The sequence below is a fragment of the Crinia signifera genome, chromosome 2 (genome assembly GCF_055691185.1).
Source record: "Crinia signifera chromosome 2, ASM5569118v1, whole genome shotgun sequence".
NCBI classification, from domain to species: Eukaryota; Metazoa; Chordata; class Amphibia; order Anura; family Myobatrachidae; genus Crinia; species Crinia signifera.
Window position 1 is genome coordinate 277718079 of NC_139218.1, and position 23172 is coordinate 277741250.

The 23172-nt window shown below is 46.3% G+C and overlaps 1 protein-coding gene and 1 long non-coding RNA gene across 2 annotated transcripts in view; one reads left to right on the forward strand and one right to left on the reverse strand.

Moving 5' to 3' along the window:
* IRS2 (insulin receptor substrate 2) overlaps positions 1-19310 on the reverse strand; it is a 29992-nt gene extending 10682 nt beyond the window's left edge. Inside the window, exon 1 of the mRNA XM_083168670.1 lies at positions 15504-19310. Coding sequence (XP_083024796.1) covers positions 15504-18543 — 3040 coding nt within the window. The 5' untranslated portion in view covers positions 18544-19310. The remainder of the gene's footprint in view (positions 1-15503) is intronic.
* Positions 17517-22768, forward strand: LOC146057438 (uncharacterized). Its single transcript, XR_014469720.1, has 2 exons — positions 17517-19621; positions 22270-22768. It is a non-coding gene; the product is annotated as an uncharacterized LOC146057438 (long non-coding RNA).
* The last annotated feature ends 404 nt before the right edge of the window (positions 22769-23172 follow it).

The following is a 23172-nucleotide window of genomic DNA, read 5'->3' on the forward strand; positions in this document are numbered from 1 at the left end:
TGCAAATAATCAACATGAATTCATAATTCAATAAGTGATTAAAAAATGCGGCTAATTATCAACCTCTCAAGTATTTAAGCGACATTACAGACTAGTTAATTGTGGATATCTGTACAGCTGAACGTAGCTTCCCTTCCAATGTATACATAGTAATTGGCAGTATGTTGCTCTTTGCCCTGTCATGCCAACACAACAGTCTAATAATCACTGATAGTCATTGATCCTGTTTACAAGTAAGGACCCGATGAGAGCAGATAAAGACATACACATTCTTATCGTCATTCTTAAACATACCTTTAAGTACAACTTTTAAATATAGTCATAGTAATATGATGGCTAACACAATTTGGGAGAAGAATGGTTTCCAAATGAATTCCAGTCATTCACAAAAATCTGCACCCACTGGTGCAGTAGCAAGGTCATGTGAAAGCCTTAGAACGATATTGGTCTGTTTGACACAATACTGTACGCTGTGTGGGTTTCCCACTTCAGGTCAAAATTAGTTCTTACCGGATTTAGCGTGGGATAAAAAAATAACAGGTTAAATGAGAACATCCATAGAAAATTGCCCGGAGTCAGTGTTTAACACGGTACTGCAGCCAGAAACAGATAGGTTGGCTTCGTACCATGATCCGACTCTTGTACACAATATCTAGGAAAGCAGTGCATGTTGGCCACACATGGAACTATAATTCTCACGGATATTCTTTTTTAATTGCTCCTTCCACGCAGTCAGTTTGCTGTGTGTGTGCACATTGCTTAAATTAGCTCATTGACAATTCTTTTTTCCTTGAAATGATTACTTACCTTAACGAGTAAACATTTACACTGCATAAGAATGGCTCACATTCAGTGGGATATGGATCATGGGGTTCATATTGTCTAGGCCGACAGTCAAAAGGTCAACACTGGAAAAAGTTTGCACAAACCAAAAGGTCAACATGGAATGCTGTCATTAGTTTTTCACGCTTTTTGGTGCAATGATGACACCTGAGCACCCAGACCCCAATTAGTGTCCAATGGTAATCCTTGTGTATGAAAAAGTTAAAAAGAAATATAGAAATACACCCCATGAAAAACTCCTGTCGACCTCTAGCTTTTATTGACCTTTCGTCTCGGTCGACCTTGTGCATGTTAACCATATGACCAATCACCCGGGTCCCCATAAAGTATCATGTTAACATAAAGTTTATTCTCCAAAAGAGAGCTTCTAAATGTATTTAATATTTCTATTGAATCATTGTACAGTTGCACTGTGGTAAAAGTATACATTAATACAGAAAATGCACATATTGCATTCCAAACAGAATCGCGTTCTGTAATTAATGATATACAAGTGCATTTTGCTATTGCAAATAGACTGAGGGTAAATACTTTGAGTGATTTTATATAAATAGTGTTGTCAGACTACCTGATACCTTATTCGGGTTTTTTATACTTAACACAGCCAAAAATAAATGACCCGCAAACTGCAGTTGGTACATCTGCTCATGTATAATCACATGCATTGCAAACAAGTACCTTTGCTCTCCCAATAAAACAGATTAGCTCACTTCATTCAGACATCCACTGACCTTGAATACAATTTTGGCACTGTGCACATGCTGAGCTTCAACACACTCTAATCCTGAACTCGCAGGCAAAGCCTGGGGTCTGTTAAGGGCAGCATCCTTCCTCATCTTTATTAAAGCTATTTATAATCATAAAGGACTACATTATGAAGAGGTAGTAATCAGATGCGAATGTCTTCGTTACTAAATTATGTTCTATTCAACCCAAAACCCCAATGAAAAAAAGGTTACTATCGTGCAGCCATATGCAATATTACTCTTGGAATTTACTGATACAATATTAGCTATACCCAAGACCACATGTAATTCTTAGGAAGATTCATCCTCACTCATTCTTCCACCCACCGCATCACCAGTTTCAACGGCACTAAGCCCAGAATCTCACCTCTGCCACTTGACAATAAGTGACCAACTATATTTAATGGGGTATGCTGTGGGATATGTATGGCGGTATGGCTAATTAGTCAAAGCACACACATTAATACCCCTTTCACACCAGAAAATGCAGGGACATACACGGGACTTCAGTCTCGCGATCATGCCAGGCATTCCCGGGTTGGCCCTTTTCACACCAGCCTAGATTACTGGGTCGACCCGGGTCTAGTGCTGCTGTGAATGAGTCCTGGGATTAAAATCCCAGGACTTTGTCTAGGCATTTCAACTCTGCGTCACAAGTGCATTAGCATGGGAACACCAAGCATTTTCATGGGGATGCCCACAAAACGCTGGGCTTTCCCATGGGCGCTATCCCTCGCCACTGCCTCACTGCTAGGTGCGAACGGGCAGGCGAATAGGCAATTCGCTGTGCCCACTCACACAAAGTGGCTGCACATGTGCAGAAAAGTTTATGCGCATGCAAAGTTGCCCAACATTGCTCCCCTGTGTGAATGTGCAGGGGAGCGTGGCGATTATAATGAGGGGCAATGAGTGATATTTGTGATATGCCAGTCTGACCCCTCCGTCCAGATGGCATATCGCTCAGTGTGCACCCGGCTGCAAGATCCAATTCGATCTAGAACACCTGCTTCTAATATATTCAAAACTGAGTTATATTACTTCTTTCTAACTGCTCTTTGAAGTCCTCTATTTATATATTACCTCTGCTTAAAACGTTGTTCATGTTAGGGCCAGCCTGCATTCCTTAAGCAAATTTACAGCATATGTTTGTCAAATTCAAGAGAAAAATTATGAATCATAAATTCCAACTGCAAGTTCTCTTTGTTGGAATCAAGATCAGCATAATTTCATTTGAATACAGCTCTGCATTTTGTGAAACTGTAAAAGTATATATTTGATATATACATTACATAATCAAAAAAGCACTCTATGTGCAGCAAATATATAGGAGGAGCTCAAATTCGCCGGTCAGGGGCAGCGAGCCCCTTACTCGTTGAATACCGGAGCCGGCGAGGCTCTGGAACGCAGCGACCAGTGGCGAATCCTAAACAGGATTCGCTGCACATCGCCAAAATCCACATTGAATACCGCTATATATATATATATATATATATATATATATATATATATATATAGGGTGCGGAAGACGTGGCACTCGCGGCGACTTGAGAAAAAAGACTCTGGAGACGGTGTGTATCACCAATCAACGTTTCATTCTGTATAGAATTTCATCAGGAGATATATATATATATATATATATATATATATACACATACACACACACACACACACACACACACACATACATATATACACACACACACACACACAAACTGTATATGTGTGTGTCTAGTGTCCGTTTGTAACCAAAACACTGCCATCTGCTTGCAGCGAGTGAAACTACATAACTTTCTCTTTCACACATACAGAAACACAGAGGCAATCTAATAAACCTAGAAAGAAAGAAACCTAGAAAAAAAAATTTAGCCCTTGACAAAATGGCAGATTTTCATAAAAAAAAATAATAATAGCAATATATAAAACTGGAATGGATTATGTGGGGAGTTTGTAAGCTCCAAAAGCATACTGGAAATTAATTGGCTTTGATCAAAAATCACCCGACTTTGTGTGTGCAATAGAATTTAGACCACTCTCCACTGGGTAAGGGACTAATATGAATGACTAAATATTTAATCATTATTTAAATCATTAATATTTATAAAGCACTAAATAATATGTATTTGCTATATAAAACAACTTAATAAACAGTGGCGAATTAAAGAAATTTCTCCTTCTTGGCGCTCGTATTGCTTGAAATAGTAATTCAAATGGCATCCTGTCACGGCCGAAGATTCTGATGAGGTCGTGTGGTGCTCAGGGACTGAGGAGGAGGCAGTAGTAGGGTTAAAACGAGCAGGTTTAATAAAGGCTGTCATACAGGACTCAAATACTTCTTTGAGAACAACTGTAATAGGAATCAAAGTAAATGGCAAACGATAAATGTCCAGAAGACAATGAGGATGAATGTCCAGAAGACAATGAGGATGAATGTCCAGAAGACAATGATGAAGAAAATCCTGATGAAGAGATGAAAAGATGGTGGCAAATAGAGGATCCGGAACTGGAAGAAGATGGGAGGTGACTGCGGCTGGAGGTAGCTGAAGAGGAGGTCTTTGGGGAATCCAGGAGGAAGCACACAAGGGTACCAGAGAGAAGCTGGCGACCAGCGTGACTGGAAAGGAGCACTGGATCTGAAGCCAAAGCGAGCTGACGGACACAGCTGGGATAGCAAGGACACAATGAGTCAGGAGCCTTCCAGGAAGTGCACGGCACAGAAGACTCTTTGCACTGACACTGAGTTACCTGGGCAGATCCTCTATATGCATAGAAGGCGGCTGCCATTGGCTATCACAGTGAAACAGGTGTGCAGCTCTGACCTGGCCCAATCCCCTGTTTGCCCTTAAGCAAGATGGCGGCGCTGGTCTCACGGCACCCATAGCCTAGAGTGAGACCACGCTGCAGACTTCCATGCTGCCCTCCAACACTGCCGGACCTTTGCCTGCCGCCTCACCTGACATGGAGGCCGACACACGCCAGCCGACTGCGGACACGGACGGGTGAGTACAGGACCCGCCGTGTACCGCCGCGGCGGCGCGTGACAGTACCCCCCCCTTTTCGGGTAACCTCAGGACATTTGCGCTTCTTGTGAGGATTCTTCTGAAAAAAGCGCTTAACGAGACTTGGGGCATGTAAATCAGCTTGATCCACCCAGGAGTTCTCCTCCGGTCCGAAACCAGCCCACTCCACCAGAAATTGATGTCGAGAGTTGCGATAACGAGAGTCTATGATTCGTCTGACCTCAAACTCAGCATCCTTCTCGGTATTGACCTTTGAGGGTCGGGGTACTTTCTTTTGGAAGATGCTTAATTTCAATGGTTTGAGAAGAGATATATGAAAAGAATTAGATACCTTCATAGAAGATGGAAGCTGCAATCTGTAGGACACCGGGTTGATGACTTGGGTGATGGGGAATGGACCAATAAAACGAGGGGCAAGTTTCATCGAGGGTACGCGAAGTCGAAGATTGCGGGTAGACAGCCACACTCGATCCCCTACTTTAAATGGTGGAACTGCCTTTCTTCGCTTATCAGCTGCTTTCTTATATCTGGCAGAAGCTTGAAGAAGAGCTTTGTGAACTTCAGCCCATATCTTTTTGAAACGATGAAGAGACATGGAAGCTGCCGGAACCTCCGGAGACGGCAAACTTGAGAAATCAGGGGACCGTGGATGTTTGCCGTAGACTGTGAAGAAGGGTGTAGTACCTGAAGAGGAGTGATAAGAGTTGTTGTGTGCATACTCCGCCCAGGGTAATAGATCCTTCCATTCATCTTGAGAGGAGGACACAAAAAGTCGAATAAATGTCTCTAGGTCTTGGTTGACACGTTCGGTTTGCCCGTTAGTCTGAGGATGGAAGGCGGTGGAGAATTTTAATTTCACCTGAACAGCAGTACACAGAGCTCTCCAGAACTTGGCGACAAACTGCACACCCCTATCGGATATGATCTCTTTGGGCAACCCATGAAGCCTGAAGATGGTGGATATGAAGAGTTGGGCTAGTACTGGAGCCGAAGGTAATGATTTTAGGGGCACGAAGTGGGCCATTTTGGAAAATCGGTCGACTATCACCCAGATAACAGTGTAACCGCTAGAGGAGGGTAATTCAGAAATGAAGTCCATCGACAGATGAGTCCATGGTTCCGTTGGGATGGACAGTGGTAGCAAAGCCCCAGCTGGGGGAGTCCGAGACGTCTTGTGTTGGGCGCACTTGACACATGAAGATACAAAGTGTTTTACATCCTGTCGAATGGTTGGCCACCAATATGATCGTAGGAGAAATTGTAAAGTTTTTTGTACCCCGGAATGTCCAGCAAATCGGGAGGCGTGGCCCCACGTCAACAGCTTCTTGCGTAAATTGGGCGGCACAAAGGACTTGCCTGCAGGTGGTGTAGGGTGAGGAGAGACATGAGCAAAAACGACAGGGTTCAGGATGGACTGTTTAAGTGGTTCAGAATCTGAGCTGGGATTGAAGGACCGAGACAAGGCATCAGCTTTATTGTTTAAAACACCTGGACGATACTTGATTTGGAAATTGAAGCGTTCGAAGAACATAGCCCAACGAGCCTGGCGTGAAGTGAGACATTGTGCTTGTCTTAAGAAAGAAAGATTTTTGTGGTCGGAAAAAACTGTGATCTGGTGACGAGCCCCCTCTAACAGATACCGCCACTCCTCGAAGGCTAACTTAACAGCGAGCAGCTCCTGTTCTCCAATAGGGTAGTTCTTTTCTGCCGGGAGAAATTTCTTGGAAAAGTATGCGCAAGGGTGAAGCTCTGCATCCTCTCCTTTTTGCGAAAGAACTGCTCCTACTCCGTCAGAAGAGGCGTCAACCTCCAGGATGAAGGGTCGGTTCACATCAGGTTGAAGAAGAATTGGAGCGGTGATAAACGCCTGTTTCAGTAGTTGGAAAGCCTTGGTAGCTGCGGACGGCCATTGGGCAGGATTGGCCCCTTTTTGGGTAAGAGCCGTCAGAGGTGCTGCTATGGAGGAGAAATTGCGGATGAAGCGGCGGTAGTAGTTGGAAAAGCCGAGGAATCTTTGCAAACCTTTGAGAGTGGTTGGGGGTGTCCAATCTTGAATAGCGCGGACTTTTTCAGGATCCATCTCCAGCCCAGTACTTGAAAGAATATGACCCAGGAAGGGAATTGACGAGACTTCGAAGGCACACTTTTCGAGCTTACAGAAAAGCTGGTTCTGGCGAAGACGGCTTAACACCTCCCGAACGGTGTGCCGGTGAGTGCTGAGATTGGACGAGAAGATGAGGATGTCATCTAAATAGACAACAATGGAAATATATAACAAGTCCCGAAAGATGTCATTCACGAATTGCTGGAAAACGGCTGGAGCATTACACAGACCAAACGGCATAACGAGGTATTCATAATGTCCATCTCGGGTATTGAAGGCCGTTTTCCATTCGTCCCCCTGGCGGATACGGATCAGGTTGTATGCTCCCCTCAAGTCTAGTTTGGTGAAGACCGTGGCCCCCTTAACTCGGTCGAACAATTCAGTGATGAGGGGCAGCGGATAGCGATTTTTAACGGTGATGTCATTCAACCCCCGATAATCGATACACGGTCTCAGGCTGCCATCTTTCTTCTTGACGAAAAAGAAGCCTGCTCCTGCCGGAGAGGTGGATGGCCGGATAAATCCCTTCTCCAGATTCTCCTGGATGTATGCCGACATGGCCTCGGTCTCAGGCAACGATAAAGGGTACGTTCTTCCCCGTGGTGGTGTCTTGCCTGGAATGAGATCAATGGGACAATCCCATGGCCGGTGGGGCGGCAATGTATCGGCACCTCCTTTACTAAAGACATCTGAAAAAGACGAGTATGGTGCGGGTATGGTGGAGGCAGGAAGCTGGGGAGAAAATGCTTGAGGTTTGCTCAGAAGAATAGGAATAACAGGAGATAAGCAAGAAGAAAAGCAGTCCTTACTCCAGGCCTTAATCTCCATAGTTAGCCAGTCGACATGGGGGTTATGCTTGGTAAGCCACGGCATCCCTAGGACTACAGGGTGAGAGGACTGAGGGAGAACCAAAAACTCTAACCTCTCTTGGTGCAGGGCTCCAACTTGAAGATGGATCGGTACCGTCTGTGAGGTGACATGGCCACTGGAGATGTGGCTGCCATCGACGGCTGTCAGGACCAGAGGTTGTTCCAGTGGTTGGAGAGGTATGGAGAGTTGTGCAGCCATGTCGGCCGAGATGAAGTTCCCAGCCGCACCTGAGTCCAGTAGAGCTTGCATGGACGTTTGTCCCCGAGGAGTACTCAGGGTGACTGAGATGGTAGAGTCTATGGTGGAGGGAGCAGGCGATAACACTCCTAATCTAGCCTCCCTCGTGGAGATTAGGAGCGGTCGTTTCCCGGACGAAGAGGACAAGAGATCAGAAGATGAGAAGATGAAGCGCAGTACATACAGAGATTATCTCTGCGACGTCGGTTCTTTTCCTCGGGAGAGAGACGGGACCGATTTATTTGCATTGGTTCTTCTGTGGCAGAAGGAGTAGATGATCCAATCTTTACAGGAGAAGTAACCACAGAAGAAGAACGAGGTCGAAAACGTTCAGAACGAGTCCTTTCCAGTTGTCGCTCGTGAAGCCGCAGATCAACTTTATTGCACAAGGAGATTAGCGCTGTCAGAGTGGAAGGGGTGTCACGGGTAGCTAGTTCGTCCTTGAGACGGCTGGAAAGACCATTCCAGAACGCGGCGACGAGAGCCTCTTCATTCCACTCCAACTCCGATGCTAGTGTCTGGAACTGCACCACATATTGGCCCACCGATCTGCTACCTTGTCGAATTCTCAGAATCTCTGCAGCGGCTGATGACACTCGACCTGGTTCGTCAAAGATTCGTCGGAAGGAGGCAATGAAATCATCGTAGTTGTTTAGTAGAGGATCTGCTCTCTCCCACAGAGGCGAAACCCACTCTAGGGCAGATCCCGAGAGGAGGGAGACAATGTAGGCTACACGCGCCTTGTCAGTTGGAAAGTTGGAGGCTTGGAGAGTGAAGTGCACATCGCACTGATTCAAAAACCCGCGACATCCTTTAGGAGACCCATCGTACTTGCTGGGGGTCGGCAAATGTAACTGAGGGGGAATAATGGACCCGACTGGTGGCGTGGCGGAAACTCCTCCCGAGGATACTGAAGAGGTTGCTGTAGCCGCTGGAGGGGTGGTTTGTGAGGAAGTCAGTGATTGTAAAAATTGCGCCACTTGCCGCTGTGAAGACTCCACTTTTTCCAGGCGGCCCATAATGCCTTGCAATACGTTTGCCAGAGATCCCTGATTTTCACCCGACTCCATCGGGTCAGTGCAAACTGTCACGGCCGAAGATTCTGATGAGGTCGTGTGGTGCTCAGGGACTGAGGAGGAGGCAGTAGTAGGGTTAAAACGAGCAGGTTTAATAAAGGCTGTCATACAGGACTCAAATACTTCTTTGAGAACAACTGTAATAGGAATCAAAGTAAATGGCAAACGATAAATGTCCAGAAGACAATGAGGATGAATGTCCAGAAGACAATGAGGATGAATGTCCAGAAGACAATGATGAAGAAAATCCTGATGAAGAGATGAAAAGATGGTGGCAAATAGAGGATCCGGAACTGGAAGAAGATGGGAGGTGACTGCGGCTGGAGGTAGCTGAAGAGGAGGTCTTTGGGGAATCCAGGAGGAAGCACACAAGGGTACCAGAGAGAAGCTGGCGACCAGCGTGACTGGAAAGGAGCACTGGATCTGAAGCCAAAGCGAGCTGACGGACACAGCTGGGATAGCAAGGACACAATGAGTCAGGAGCCTTCCAGGAAGTGCACGGCACAGAAGACTCTTTGCACTGACACTGAGTTACCTGGGCAGATCCTCTATATGCATAGAAGGCGGCTGCCATTGGCTATCACAGTGAAACAGGTGTGCAGCTCTGACCTGGCCCAATCCCCTGTTTGCCCTTAAGCAAGATGGCGGCGCTGGTCTCACGGCACCCATAGCCTAGAGTGAGACCACGCTGCAGACTTCCATGCTGCCCTCCAACACTGCCGGACCTTTGCCTGCCGCCTCACCTGACATGGAGGCCGACACACGCCAGCCGACTGCGGACACGGACGGGTGAGTACAGGACCCGCCGTGTACCGCCGCGGCGGCGCGTGACACATCCTATCACACACTAGTGGACGTAAGCATATCCTTTGATAACAACTGTAGACGCATATCAAATATATCAACGTTTTATATGTTGTTTATGCATATAGATCAAGCTGTCTCGCTATCTTGATAGTAATCAGAGGCAATCACAAAACTAAGCACTTCCTCGGCCTGAAGCCACAACTGCTCTAGGTTTATTTTAGAACACATACTCCATTCAGCAAATTCTGCCACAATCTATTTCCAACTCTGCTACGTAGGTAGCCACTAACTGATGCTTTTCACATTTTGGCCAATTTTATTAATATATGCTAAGAACACAAAATTCCTATCAAACCTTATCACAATGAAATAAAGAAAATCAGTTACAAATAACATTTCTCACAAACGATACTCATTGACTTTGGGTCAACAAATAAAAATGTAGTGTTCACGCTAGGCTGTTTTAGCTACACCCTGCCCAGTTTGTAAAGGGCAAAATGTGCCCCTTTAGCAGCGCCCTGTTATCACAGCTGGCCTGTGCCGTATCCACCCTGCTTTAGTAGGTGCTGTGTGCATACGTAGTGTTCCTTCTAGGAATTGGGCGGGGTGCTGCTGCATGGGGGCAACATAAGGGGGGGGACTGGGCCCGTCGACATCATTGTTGTGGGCGTGCCTGGGCTGCGACGTCATGAAAAGGGGCGGGCCAGCAGTTTCACGAAAGGAGGCAGGCCTGGCCCCGCTGAAGTCACTGCGCTCCCGGGGAAGTACTGGGCATCGCCATCTATGGCAGCGCTGGGCTTCCCCAAACAGTCGGGGACAGGCAGGTGGGGCGCTGCTTAAACAGCCTAGCGGGAACACTACATGTGCATCGCATCTCTTCACATTATACAGAGAGCATGTAGATAGCTCAGCATGTACTTAGGTGCAGGGCATGCCCCATAATGATGCTGGTAGGGGCCATCCAGCCCACATAACTGATGTAGCTCTGCATTAATGCTGCCCCCTTAACCTTGCACCGTGCCCTGATCCTAGTGGGATCACTAAAAATGTATAGATTTCCTTTAATTCTGATTAGAAAAAATATTTTGTTTACATAAATAATGTTTTCCCCCTCGCTGGCCGCATTGAATAACCCCCTAAATGCTGGCAGCTGGCAGACAGCAATGTGTATGCACAGCGATGATGTGGAAAATTGTTGGGCTGAAAATTGCTCAGTGCATACACACGGAGCGATTTTAGCCCAACTAAACGATTTTCCCTGGGAAAGACGGCTTTCCAAAGCAGGACGCTATAGAAAACCATTGATCCCATTGCTCACCTGCTAGTTATACCAAAAGATGAGCGGCGGTGGGCGGCCGGCAATGATGTGGGAGCGGGCATCAGTGCTCATTGCCGGGCCGTACACACTGGGTGGCTTTTGAGCAAAAAGCAGCTCAAAACTGAAAAACTGCACAAAATTACACAATGTGTATGGGCCTTTGATTTAGTGATCTAGTCCATTATTTTCACTTTGATAGAATAAATTGCAAATGTAAAATGTGTTATATAACATTTCTGCCAAAGTATATTCAATAGAAAGGTCAGTAGACAAACGGAAGCAAAATGTTGTGTAAGATGAAACAGAAGAGTGTGTATGATACTAGCTGGAGCTCAGGCACACCAGAACCATCCTGTTGTGACAGGAGAGTACAAGCTAAACCAGAATGTGTAAGTTATCATTACTGATAAATAACTGATGCGCTTAACTCGTGTAAGTGTGTACAAATTACACAGTCACATGTTTTCCTTATCTTGAAGCACCAATATAGATCTGTAGCAAGTAATTTTCAATACCTACATAACAAAATATTGTATATATATATATCAATACAAATGAAAAGCAATGTATTCAAAACTTTAGCTAATGAATGATTTTGCAGTCAGTGCCACATAATCTTTCTTTACCTGCCTCTCAGCCAGCAGCCAGAGAGTGAATCACTGTAAGCATACTGATTAGTGAAAGGCTGTAGCTATCAACCAATCAGATTGCTGACAGCCATTCACTATATGGAAAAATGGGTGCAAGGTCAATGCAACTCATTGGATATGTGCCTAAGTAATGCTGTCAAATGGAAAACATACCTCCATTTTTCTAATATATTTTTACATGCAAAAATCAATAAAAAGTTTTCACCTGAACTAAAATCTATGATAAATTGAGAACCACCTCGGTTATATAGAGGGAGCTCTCAATGGAAGAGATGCTCCAACAACAAAAAAATGCTGCAAAATCCCAGTTTTCAGGGTTTTTACCGCATTTTCACATGCAGCAAAGCCCCACCACCAGGGGAGGGGGGGGGGGGGAGGAGAGGTTGCGACAGTTCTAGATGCATAACCCCATAGAAGCCTATGGGCTTCTCTTCGCGTCCCCTGCCTCCCTGAGCGCCTCCGCCGATCCACGGTGCCCCCCCTCACCTATGTCTGGGCAGCCTCCTGCTGTGCTGCCTAGACCAGTGACCTCCTCCCTCCCTGTACCACTTCCGGGTGCAGGGAGGAGGAAGCGGAGCCCTGGCAGCCGGGTAAGGGTCCAGGGAGGGAGGAGGGACCCGCTGCACATCACTGGCCACAACGCAAAGGACAGCTCTTATCGCAAGAGTTAATAATCTCATATGTTCGTACATATGCAATTATTAACAATGCGAATGCCGGCAATGCGTGGTGGAGGATGATAGAGTTGTGTTACATATGCAAATTATCATGGGGATGCAGTTTAAATCCCGACGCTGGAATCCCGAACGCCGAAATCCCGAACGCCGAAATCCCAACACTTTCTCCCCCCGTGGGTGGTGTCCACGACACCCTCGGAGGGAGAATAAATTAGTGTGCCGAGCGTAGCGAGGCACCAGGCCCGCTGCGTGGCAAGCGCAGCAAGCCCGCAAGGGGGGGGGGGGCGATCCACGTCCCCCCCTTGTCGGGATTTCGGCGTTCGGGATTCCAGCGTCGGGATTTTGAACGCCGGGATCCCGACCACCGGCTTTTCATGCCGAATCCTTATCATGTACTCCATGTAGTATCTGCAGATCTCCACTATGCAATCTCCACAGTGCCTGCATTTTCTAGCTTACAGATGCTTTCTCTAAACTCCAAGGATAGAGCCTCTGTGACGTGGCCACAAATAAAGAATGCACTGCCTGGATTTAGTCTCAATAGAAAGGTGCTATATAAGGGAATGTTGTTGTCCTAGCCTGTTTAACATCCTATCAAGATAACAATCACATCAGAGTGCCGAAATGTTGGATTATGTGACCTAGTACAAAATGTTACAGTGAAAGATCACATTGGAATTTTGTATTAGACTATACTAGACTTAAATGCAACCGAGACATTTTATGGCAAAAAAATAAATAAATATTGAATGCAGTTTTAGTGTATTAGGCTGTCATGTATTTCATTTGCATTGTAACTTATAATGTCGCTACCAGTTACCTAGTGAATAATGCTTGTTTGTTACCATCTTTCTTTAGTGTGGAGAATAATGAATGCATGGGATTGTTTTGACCACACATTATTTAGAGAGAAACAAATATGGAATGCCCCCTTCTTTTGTTGATGGACAATATATTATGTATTTTATGCTTTATTACTTTTCTATTTCTAATTGGTCCACTGTTTAAAAAAAAAAAACCCTACTGCCCATGGGGCGGTGGGGGATCTGGTGCTGAGCAATGTGCCTAAGAACGAATCACACAGCACACATCGCTGCACACCCGCGATCAGTGCGGTGCAGAAAATAGGAAAAATGTGGGCTGTAGCACTCCCTATCTAGCATATAGCAGCCCAGCCCTTATATTTTCCAAAAGTAAAAGATGGGCCATACCTTAACCCTTGGTGTTAAGTTCAATCAATCCACTGATTTTTAATAGAAGAATTATGAATGGCTAGTAGTGTCCTTGTTTCCCTACATAGACAAGCTGTGGTGTGGTTTACCTTTCAGCTTAAGAGTAGAGAGGCTTTTAGGCAACGGAGGCTAGGGGGAGGGGGGTGTTATATTAGGTTGATGGTTCTACAAATTTAACTGAGCAGTGCTAGCCCATAAATATCCATCAGGTCTAAGTACATAAGAATTTATTGACACTTCAAATATTGCAAGCTTAAGCAAGACATTGCAAGCTAGAGATTTTAATTACTATACCACACGTCAGCTGTGCAGGTCCCTTTGGAAGAGGAGTAGTATGAATTTACAAGAGCCTTCTTCAAAGCAAAACAATAATGAGCTCCTCCCCCATTCAATGCTAATCTCTGACAAGATGCTCTTCAATGGCTGAATAAGGAAAGTATGCGTAACTACTAGAAGCGACGCTTATACACTAGTATAAGACACAGATTTCTCTGCACCAGAAAGACCACATTCATAAACCTTTTAAACATGGTAACAATAAACAACCCCAGGATTACACTGTAATTGTAGGAGACTGAACTTAAGAGCTATTTACACTTTCCCCTCAATAGCTGCAGACGCTGTGTGCAATCCGAGTGGAAATATTTTGCTTATTTAACCTTCCCCTTACAAAAGAGGATTACATGGCACTTCCGGAGGTTATGTAAATGGTTTATGAAACTGGTTTCAGACACATGAAAATCATTATGTACAAGAAGCATTCATAGAAAAATCACCCTATAGAACTTAAGGGAACTGCAATAAATAAACACTGTATACATGAATGACACTACATCTTTCACCAATAAAATATACACCTTCCTTTGCAAGTAACAGCAAATACTTTCCAATTGAGCTGTCTTAGAAGGTGGGTGTACAGTAAGTGGCATTGAAAGTATTTTCCAGTGTATAAAAAGACTAAATACATTTTGTTTTTGCATTGTAACAATAATTGAATGTTAGCGGATATAAACAGACATACGAAACATAATTTTTTTTTCTAATTAGATGATTTACATATTGAAGTACAAGGGACACAGTCACAAAAAGCCATAGGTTCAAATAATTTTGATGATGTATGGCAAGGTGACTGATAAAGAAGTGAATGACCTCTTTATACCGCTGACAGTGGCAGACAGAGAATAAGGGGGAATGATGTGTCCTTTCCAGGTCAAAGGTTAAAAGAATGCACTGCTTTGATGCCTTTGTAAACAGACATGGATGCTGACTATTGTTTCAATGGAAATAAAAGAGAATCAACAGTTATGTGTATTCTGAAGGGAAAAAAAACCATCAGAAATGAAATGAGAACAGATGCAAAAAGTAATTTCAAGGCTGTTTTCTGCCAGTGCTTCAGGAAGTTCTTTAAAACTCATATAAGAACTAAATTCTTAGGTAAACAGTGTATTTCCATTTTTTGTAGTATAAGCTGCATGCATCCCTCAATAGATAACATCTACCTAAATCCCACCATTACTGGTCCCACACAAACCCCACAAAATGCTGCAGTCAGTTTCTTGTGACATCATAATATCACATTACATGTGAAATTCTATAACTTCAAACGTCATTGATTTCACAAATGAATCAATCAAATGAATCAATACATTTAAGAAAAAAAGAGTTAACTATTACACATAAAAGAGGATAAAGGAATCATTACCTTCCTCCCTAGCCATAGGACTATATTTACCTAAGTTATAAAGACGATGTCCTCACTGTAAACTTAAAAAGTGTGCCAGCTCTTGTGCCACAATATTCAGCAAATATGCTTGAATTGTATATTGTTTTGATTCTAGCTCAAATGTGACTGAACTAGATTTAATTATTATACTTGGTAATTTGTTGTTGCTAATTTGTATAAGTGCAGAACAGGCAATTTCTCACCTCTGACAGTGGTGGCACCCTTCATCCGATGTCCAAGGAAATCAATGCTTGGATAAGACCCAATGTCCATACTGGCAAGTCCCAGAGCAGGCAAGTGACCCCTGGAAGAGGCTTGTGTTAGCAGCAACAGGTTTCGATCTTCAGGTGACAACTCAATGGCAATGTAGTTAAGTCCATTTTGGAACCCAGCAGAGGTTTCCCTGCACATGGGACTGCCACACTCACCACCCTCTAAAGTCTCACCAGGCCTCAGAGACACATTCTCCACTGAGGCTGAGCTATGTCTCTTGGGACTGTGTGCAAACGAGGGAGACACAGGAGTCACTTGAGTAGTGGATGAGAAAGTCTCAGAACTGTGACGACGACGTCCCCCTTGTGGGTCTGCCCGAATGACCTTAGCACCCCTGTCTGGGTCTGGGTGAGGACTGTGTAGATTAAATTCCCCTTTCATCTGGTCCATGAGCAAACTGAGGCACTGCACACCAGAAATTGTACTCTCTATAGGTAAAGCTTCACTTCTTGGTGGAGAAGACACAGGAGTAGATTGTTGTGGTAGTGTCTTTCTTGGACTCATTTCTGTGTAATCTGAATTAGGACATAGGTTTGGGGAGATGTTTGCTTTTGGAGAAGGAGGTTCAAATTCTATGTTCATATAGTCTGAAATTGGAGAGCGCTGTGGCTCAGATCCAGAAAGTGAGGAAGTTGGACTGCCATCAGAAAACAGTGGTGGATTAACCGATAGAGCAGGTGGAGGAGGCAAAGGAAGGGAATCTTGTGACCTTGTCTCTCCAAAACATATGTGAATATATTCCCCACCAGGTGGGCTAGGTGGTTCTGGAGGATGCTCACTCATACTAGGCAGAATCCGCAGTGCAAGGCGGGATGGTCGAGTTGCTCTACCATGTGGAGAAGAGGAAGCAGGGGACCTCATCATTACATAGGGTTCAGCATCTGCTTGGTTAACAGGCTGGGGTGCCATTATATGATTCTGGCAGCAACAGTTATTTTTAGGTTGCATGAAGAAATAATCAGGGGGAGTAAAGGATTGTTGCTCAGCAGGGGAAAGTCTCTGATGCACAGGTATTGGGCGTGCTTTTGGACCACACCACATATGCATATAACCATCTGGTGAATCCTCCTGTGAACCTCCAGTGGACTCACTGCAGCAGGAACGTGGCTGTAAAATTTGTTGGGGAGCAGATACACTTGCTGGACTCATTGGAACATAATCTTTGGAAGAGGAAGCTGTCCCATGAGTCATGGGCATATATCCATCATCCTCCTGACGTCCAATCTCCACATCCGCATAGTCTTCTGGATAGAAATGGCATGCTTTAGGAGAGGAGGACAGAAGACCAGGACTACCCTTATATGTGGCACGCATCAGAGTAGACTCATCAAGGGAAGCAGAGGAAAGTTGAGGAGTTGTAATTTTCTGTCTTCCTGGAGTAGTTAAAGAGTACGTTCTCTTCCTGGGGCACTTTTCAATTCCCGAACATTCCAATCGACGACCAAGACATAGACAGCCACCTGGAAATGGTCTATCCATTGACATGTACCCATTCATTTCGCCTGTATGTGGCGGAGTGCCAGAAACAGAATCTGGGGTGCCACTTCGGCAACTTAAATATGCCCGTGCAAGCTCTCCTGGGCTGGAACTATATTCATCCAAAGAAATAAAACCTGGGTCACTTGGCGACCCTGTTGCTGAAGCATTGCAACTAGAAGGATGTAGCGGAATCAAAGGGTCAGAGGCAGAGCCATGACTACTGCTGCCTGAAGATAAGCTAATTGGACTCGCAGCTGAAGGTGGAGATCGGGGAACTGGCATGGACATAGACCTGCTATGTTGAAGAGGACCAGGAGCTGGAAACAGTTTTCCATTGCGACCCCCCAAACTCAAAGTATGGGAACGACTTAGTGGTGCACGTAGAATACTAGGACTTAAGGGACTATTTAAGACTATCCTGCTGCTTAAATTATCTCCTTCACTAGCAGTCCGGAGTCGTGAAGATTGGTTCATGGAAACACTGGCAGAAGAAGAGGGCGGACAGTCTGTACGGGTTTTCCTGGCTAGCCCTGTCTGGCTTGGTGGCAGCTGGCTGTGATGTCTTCTGCCTGGGACAGTAATGGGGTTAGAACTAGATGACTGGCTTTTACTCCGGGGTCTAAATTCAGCCAACTCCTTCATGGCCTTCATAGCCTCCAGAATAGTCTCATGAATGCTCTGGGCTACAACATTGTCATCCACCTGCATCCAGATCTCCCCTGGTCCAGTGGAAGCTGAGCGGCCAACCTCTACAAAAAAGTAATTGTCTGAGTGACCACAACGTCGGATATTCATTAACTGGAGGGTCACTGACGGCGTTTCGCTATTTAGACGTACAAAACTGATGCTTCGTGCAGACAAGCACAAGCGGTGTACACCAATCATACTTTTAATCTGGCCCAAACCTTTGGGTTTCAAGTTTACCTGCCAAACCTCTCTGTAGACAGCACTTGCTGGGGTTATGAGTCCATAAATTGGGTCCTCGGTCAGAGGCAGGTGATTGGTGCAGTTAGTGGTGCAGGTGGCAGTTCCTGCACAGCAGCAGCCCCCTGTACCTGCACACAGAGGTTTTTCCCTTTCTCCTTTGCCAGTACTGTGCAGCTCTGTGAGTGCCCGGTACCAGCTCTCCTGCTCCTGCTCACTCTCTGCTGCCACTGCAAAATACTCATCCCGGGTGTAGAGGGCAATCAGGTACTTGTTCTTAGCATCTGCCCGCTTGTTAATGTTAAGGCAGCTGTCCAAAGATATCACCCTCTTGGCTGCAGCAGACTTGCTCCTCCACTTCTTCTCACTCTCGTAGTACTCCAGCCTGGCAGCAGGGCAGCCCTCCCCGGGCTCCTTCAGCACGAAGAAGCGCTTGTGGCCGTGCTTCTGCTTGCGTAAGTAGCCACATTTCTTCACACTGCTGCTGTTGTTGTTGTTGTTGTGGTTGAGATTAGAGCCAGCGGCAGGGAGAGGTGACTGCCCCGGTGGGGTGGGGGGGCTGGCCATCCTCCTCTCGCAGGTACCCTGCTGCTGCCCGGGCACACCGGCAATCCTAGCAGAGATGTACTCTACGTGTTAGCTTTCCACAACAGGGCTGGGGCAGGTGTAGTAGGGGCAGGTGGCAGCACCTGAGTGTCCTCCCCGGGTACCCCGTCTGTGCAGGTGGTAGCAGTGCCAGTCAGCAGCGTAGTAGTGACAGCGGTGTAGAGAAGTTCTGGGTGTATCTCCCCTGCTGCAGCGCGTATCAGGCTCCCGGACAGGACGGTGCCGGGCACAGGTAGGCGGCCCCGGGGCTGCTGTACAGCGGAGCTCTGCGGATGTAGCGGTAGTAGCCGCCGCAGCTACGCACATACACGGGTGGCGGAGCTCAGGGTGCAGGCAGGGCGCGGGATCAGCTCCATAGACAGCTCCTGCGGGTCCCCCTCCTCACAGCACGGAGAGAAATAGGTGGGCAGTCTGTGTTCGGCGTCTGGCCATGCTCCTGCGCCCATCAGCTGCGCCGGCCGGGCATGGGTCTGCTCGCTGCGGGCTGATGCTGCTGCTGCTGCCGCCGCCGGTCGCCGTGTGACAGTAAATAGCACATCTCATCCAGCGCCTGGGCTATAGAAGCACAACAACATGTGACGTAGCAAGTTACCGACAGTAATAACACACGCACACACACATACACACACACACACGCACACACATACACACAGGGGGCGGGGGGACGCTGGAGGCAAGACTGTCCGTCAGCCGCGTCTCACACAGCCATTGCTCGGGGCAGGAGTAAGGGGCGGCCACTGCGTGCCATGTATGACTAGCGGGGGCAGGGCTACCATTGCAGACGGTATCTTCTAAAGCCGGAGCCCTCCCCCAGTCTACCTTCAGCCCCTCGTCACCTCCCACTGCCCCCACCCTGGCGAGCTGGGCAGCGGCAGAGCTGTCAAGCTCCTGCGCATGAAAGTGACCGGTGCGGGCCGGGTATGTGAGCGTCGTGTCCTGCCCAGCCCTGTCACACGCTCTGCATCAGCACCCTCGGTGTACGACTAGTCATTTACTCGGGAAGCGCGGGTGATGCATCTGCCCTTGGGAAAGCAGCACGGTGCGTGGAAGATGTGTCACCAGTGTATAGTGGGAGACAGTGCGCGCACACACATGTCACTTTTCTAGCGTGACGCCTAAGGTCGGCCAGACAGTGTGCATCCCCAGCCCCTGCTCCCGGAATGTCACACCGCCTTATAGTGCAGACAGCAAGCTCTCCCCTCCCTGCCTGCCACCCCTGCATCGCTTCTTCCTCTGGTAACGGACGTATCACTATCTCGCCCAAGTATTCCATGCACTGCAATATACCTACCCCCCCCCCCCCCCCCGCCCGCCAAGTGTGACCCCTGTACTGCTACCTCCTCTGATAACAGATATTGCAACCCCCACTTGTATCACCTGCATTGTTATATACACACATAAGTGTGACCCCTGCACTATTCCCTCTAATGACAAATGTATTGCCTTGTATCACCTGCACTGTTACATACACCCCAGAAGTGTGGCCCTGCACTGCTCCCACCTCTGGTGACAAATTCATTGCTATCTGCCCCCTAGTATTTCCCTGCACTGCTATATACCCCCCTCCACACACACACACCAAAGTGTGACCCCTGCACGACTCCCTCCTCTGTTAACAAGTGCATCTCTATCTCCCACCCCTCAAGTCGTGACTTTTTCACAATTGTTTAAATTTACTAAACTTTTTCATGTTTTGCAATCCACATAGCCTGTGACTGGAAAAGTTAAATGTGCAAGCACAGCAGTAGCGGAGCGAGGCACATGGCCCAAAGCATGGTTAGCGAAGTAGTATAATAATTGGGGGTCCATGTGCTCAAATCTACAAATTAATGTGTTGACAATTTCCAAGTCAATCTTTTTGTTGTGTTGACCTTTTCCCCCATATGATGACCCTATGATCTATTTCCACTCCTTCCCTATCCCACATAAGTCCTCCACTGCTTTTTTCCTCTACTGGGTAAGCCCTACATTACTTTGTCTCCCTCCCACGTAGCCCCTCCTGTATTGTTCTGACTCCCTCCTCCGGCGTAACCACTGCTGTATTGCTCTGACTCCCTCCTCCCACATAACCCCTGCTGTATTGCTCTGACTCCCTCCTTTCGCGTAACCCCTGCTGTATTGCTCTGACTCCCTCCTTTCGCGTAACCCCTGCTGTATTATTCTGACTCCCTACTCCTGTGTAACCCCTGCTGTATTGCTCTGACTCCCTCCTCCCGGGTAACCCTTGCTGTTATTGCTCTGGCTCCCTCCTCCCAGGTAGCCCCTGCTGTATTGCTCTTACACCCTCCTCCCGCGTAAAACCCTGCTGTATTGCTGACTCCTTCCTCCCGCGTAACCCCTGCAGTATTGCTCTGACTCACTCATCCTGCATAACCTTTGCTGTATTGCTTGTCTCCATCCTCCAGCGTAACCCCTGCTGTATTGCTGACTCCCTCCTCGCGTAACCCCATGTTGCCTTGCTCTGTCTCCCTAGTCCCACTTAAGCCCTGCTGCACTGCTTTACTCCTCCCGCATAACCCCTTCACTATGTAACCCCTGCACTGACCCTTCTCAGCAATGTACTGCAGTTGAAATTAAGTATATTTTGGAGGAGTCCCTACAGGACTGTAAAAGGGTTGGAGAAAGCTGAGGTGTATCATCTATGGGGGAGGAGGGGGTGAGCTGTCTGCATCCTGATGTTATGGAGGTATGTGTTTGCCTATATAAATGTTCCAGGCATCCTGGGCTTTCTGCAGTGATTCATGTTTATACTGCAAAATAGTACTCTGAGGGAGTGTGAGTGGTTAATGCTGTGTAGTGCTGCTACTGATGACTCCCCTCCTCCACCCTACTACTAGCATCACACAGAATAAGGAGAGGTAAAGCGAGGCTGCGTTAGAGCTGCTCATTAATCAGCGCTTGTTTTGTATTATCATTCATGTGGCTTCTCTTACTTAAAAATACCACCCAGAGAGTAGCAGGGCTGCTGCTATATTTCATCACTCAGCTGTGTTATGTATGCATGCACATGTCCCTATAGTAGCCACCATGGCATTCTGTGTCTGCACTGGCGTCTTGAGCATTGCAGAGCTGAGCATTACTAAACCATTTCCATCAGTGACCTAAAACCCTTCCTTTTTCATGTACTCCGGTATTCAGGCTTATGCTAAACTCTGATGTTTTTAAAACTGGAGGAATTGTTAGTGCCATGATAAATATGTTGAAAATTGCAGTCTCTAAACAAATGTAGACGGGAGGTTCCCTCCTTGTTTACTAGGATCAAAATGAGTCATCCTGCTCCCAGCAGATCTCTAGTACTACGCTGCACATTGCAGAGGCTCTAGTGTAACCCTTTGTATGGACCCTTTACGTAAGGTTCTAGCACTCCAGTCTCTGTGACAGATTAGAAAGCTATCCTTTACTATAATATATATATATATATATATATATATATATATATATATATATATATATATACACACTTATGTAAATATATTCTATAATCCAAAAAAGAAAGAAATTGGTTAATTTTAGCACGTCATATTGTCTGTTTCTCATTCGTATCCAGTAGTAGGTGGAAATGACGACTGCACCCCCGCAATTCCATGTTTAGCACCGTCTCCTACACCTAGCAATAAGCAAGACCATTAACAGTACGTTGCTTATGGTATGTTCTTATGACACATGTTTATGTTCTCTGTTTTGCAGGGAGTCCTGAAGTCATCTGTTTTGAATGAGCGTAGTTTCCATAGTGCATCCATGGGGCGGGATCTGCTTTCATCAGCCACACAAGGCAAACAATCACACCGCTCCCTGTGCGATGTCTCAGGAAAGCACCAGCCCTAATCATCCAAACAAGCAGCAGACCTGTGTTATGCTCAGCGTAGGATAGAATATCACCGTGTGTGTGTGTGTGTGTGTGTGTGTGTGTGTGTGTGTGTGTGTGTGTGTGTGTTTCTATCTCTCCACCCCCTTGAAAAGACCACAAACAAAACAGTGGGCTGGAAAGAATTCCTAACCACACCATATATGGCCACAGTCACACGTCTCCCTCTTATGCATTATGAATGTATTTTCTTTACAGCCTATGACACGACTATCCATAAGAGCTTACAGTAAAATGTTATTACCAGAGAATGCAGCATATGTCACTCAGAATATAAAAACACATTCATGTTAAGCATTATATAAAAGAATGTTCAGTAAATTCTCTTTTAACGGTGTGTTTTTTTATAGGTTCCTTCCATTAGTTAAATTCATCTTGACAAAACATCTTTACTGGGTTAGAGAGTCCACATTCATCCAAAGTTCGATATTGTAATGACTAATGTATGATTTGATATGTGAGCTGGTACCACAATGTTCCCATTATTGAGAGTTTTCTCGGGAATTAGAGACTTCATTTTGGCACCTTAACTGCTGATCAGCACAATGGCCCTTATTCTGATCGGTGCGGCCCGATCAGAATATGCGGCCGCAACCGTGCAGGCGAATCCCCGCCTTCCATACGGATCGCCACCTGCCGTCCGTATGCGGTTATGTGGCGATCCGCATGAAATTGGACGGGGATACGCCTCCTCCATGGTGGGAGCAGCCCCTGCATTCGATGGT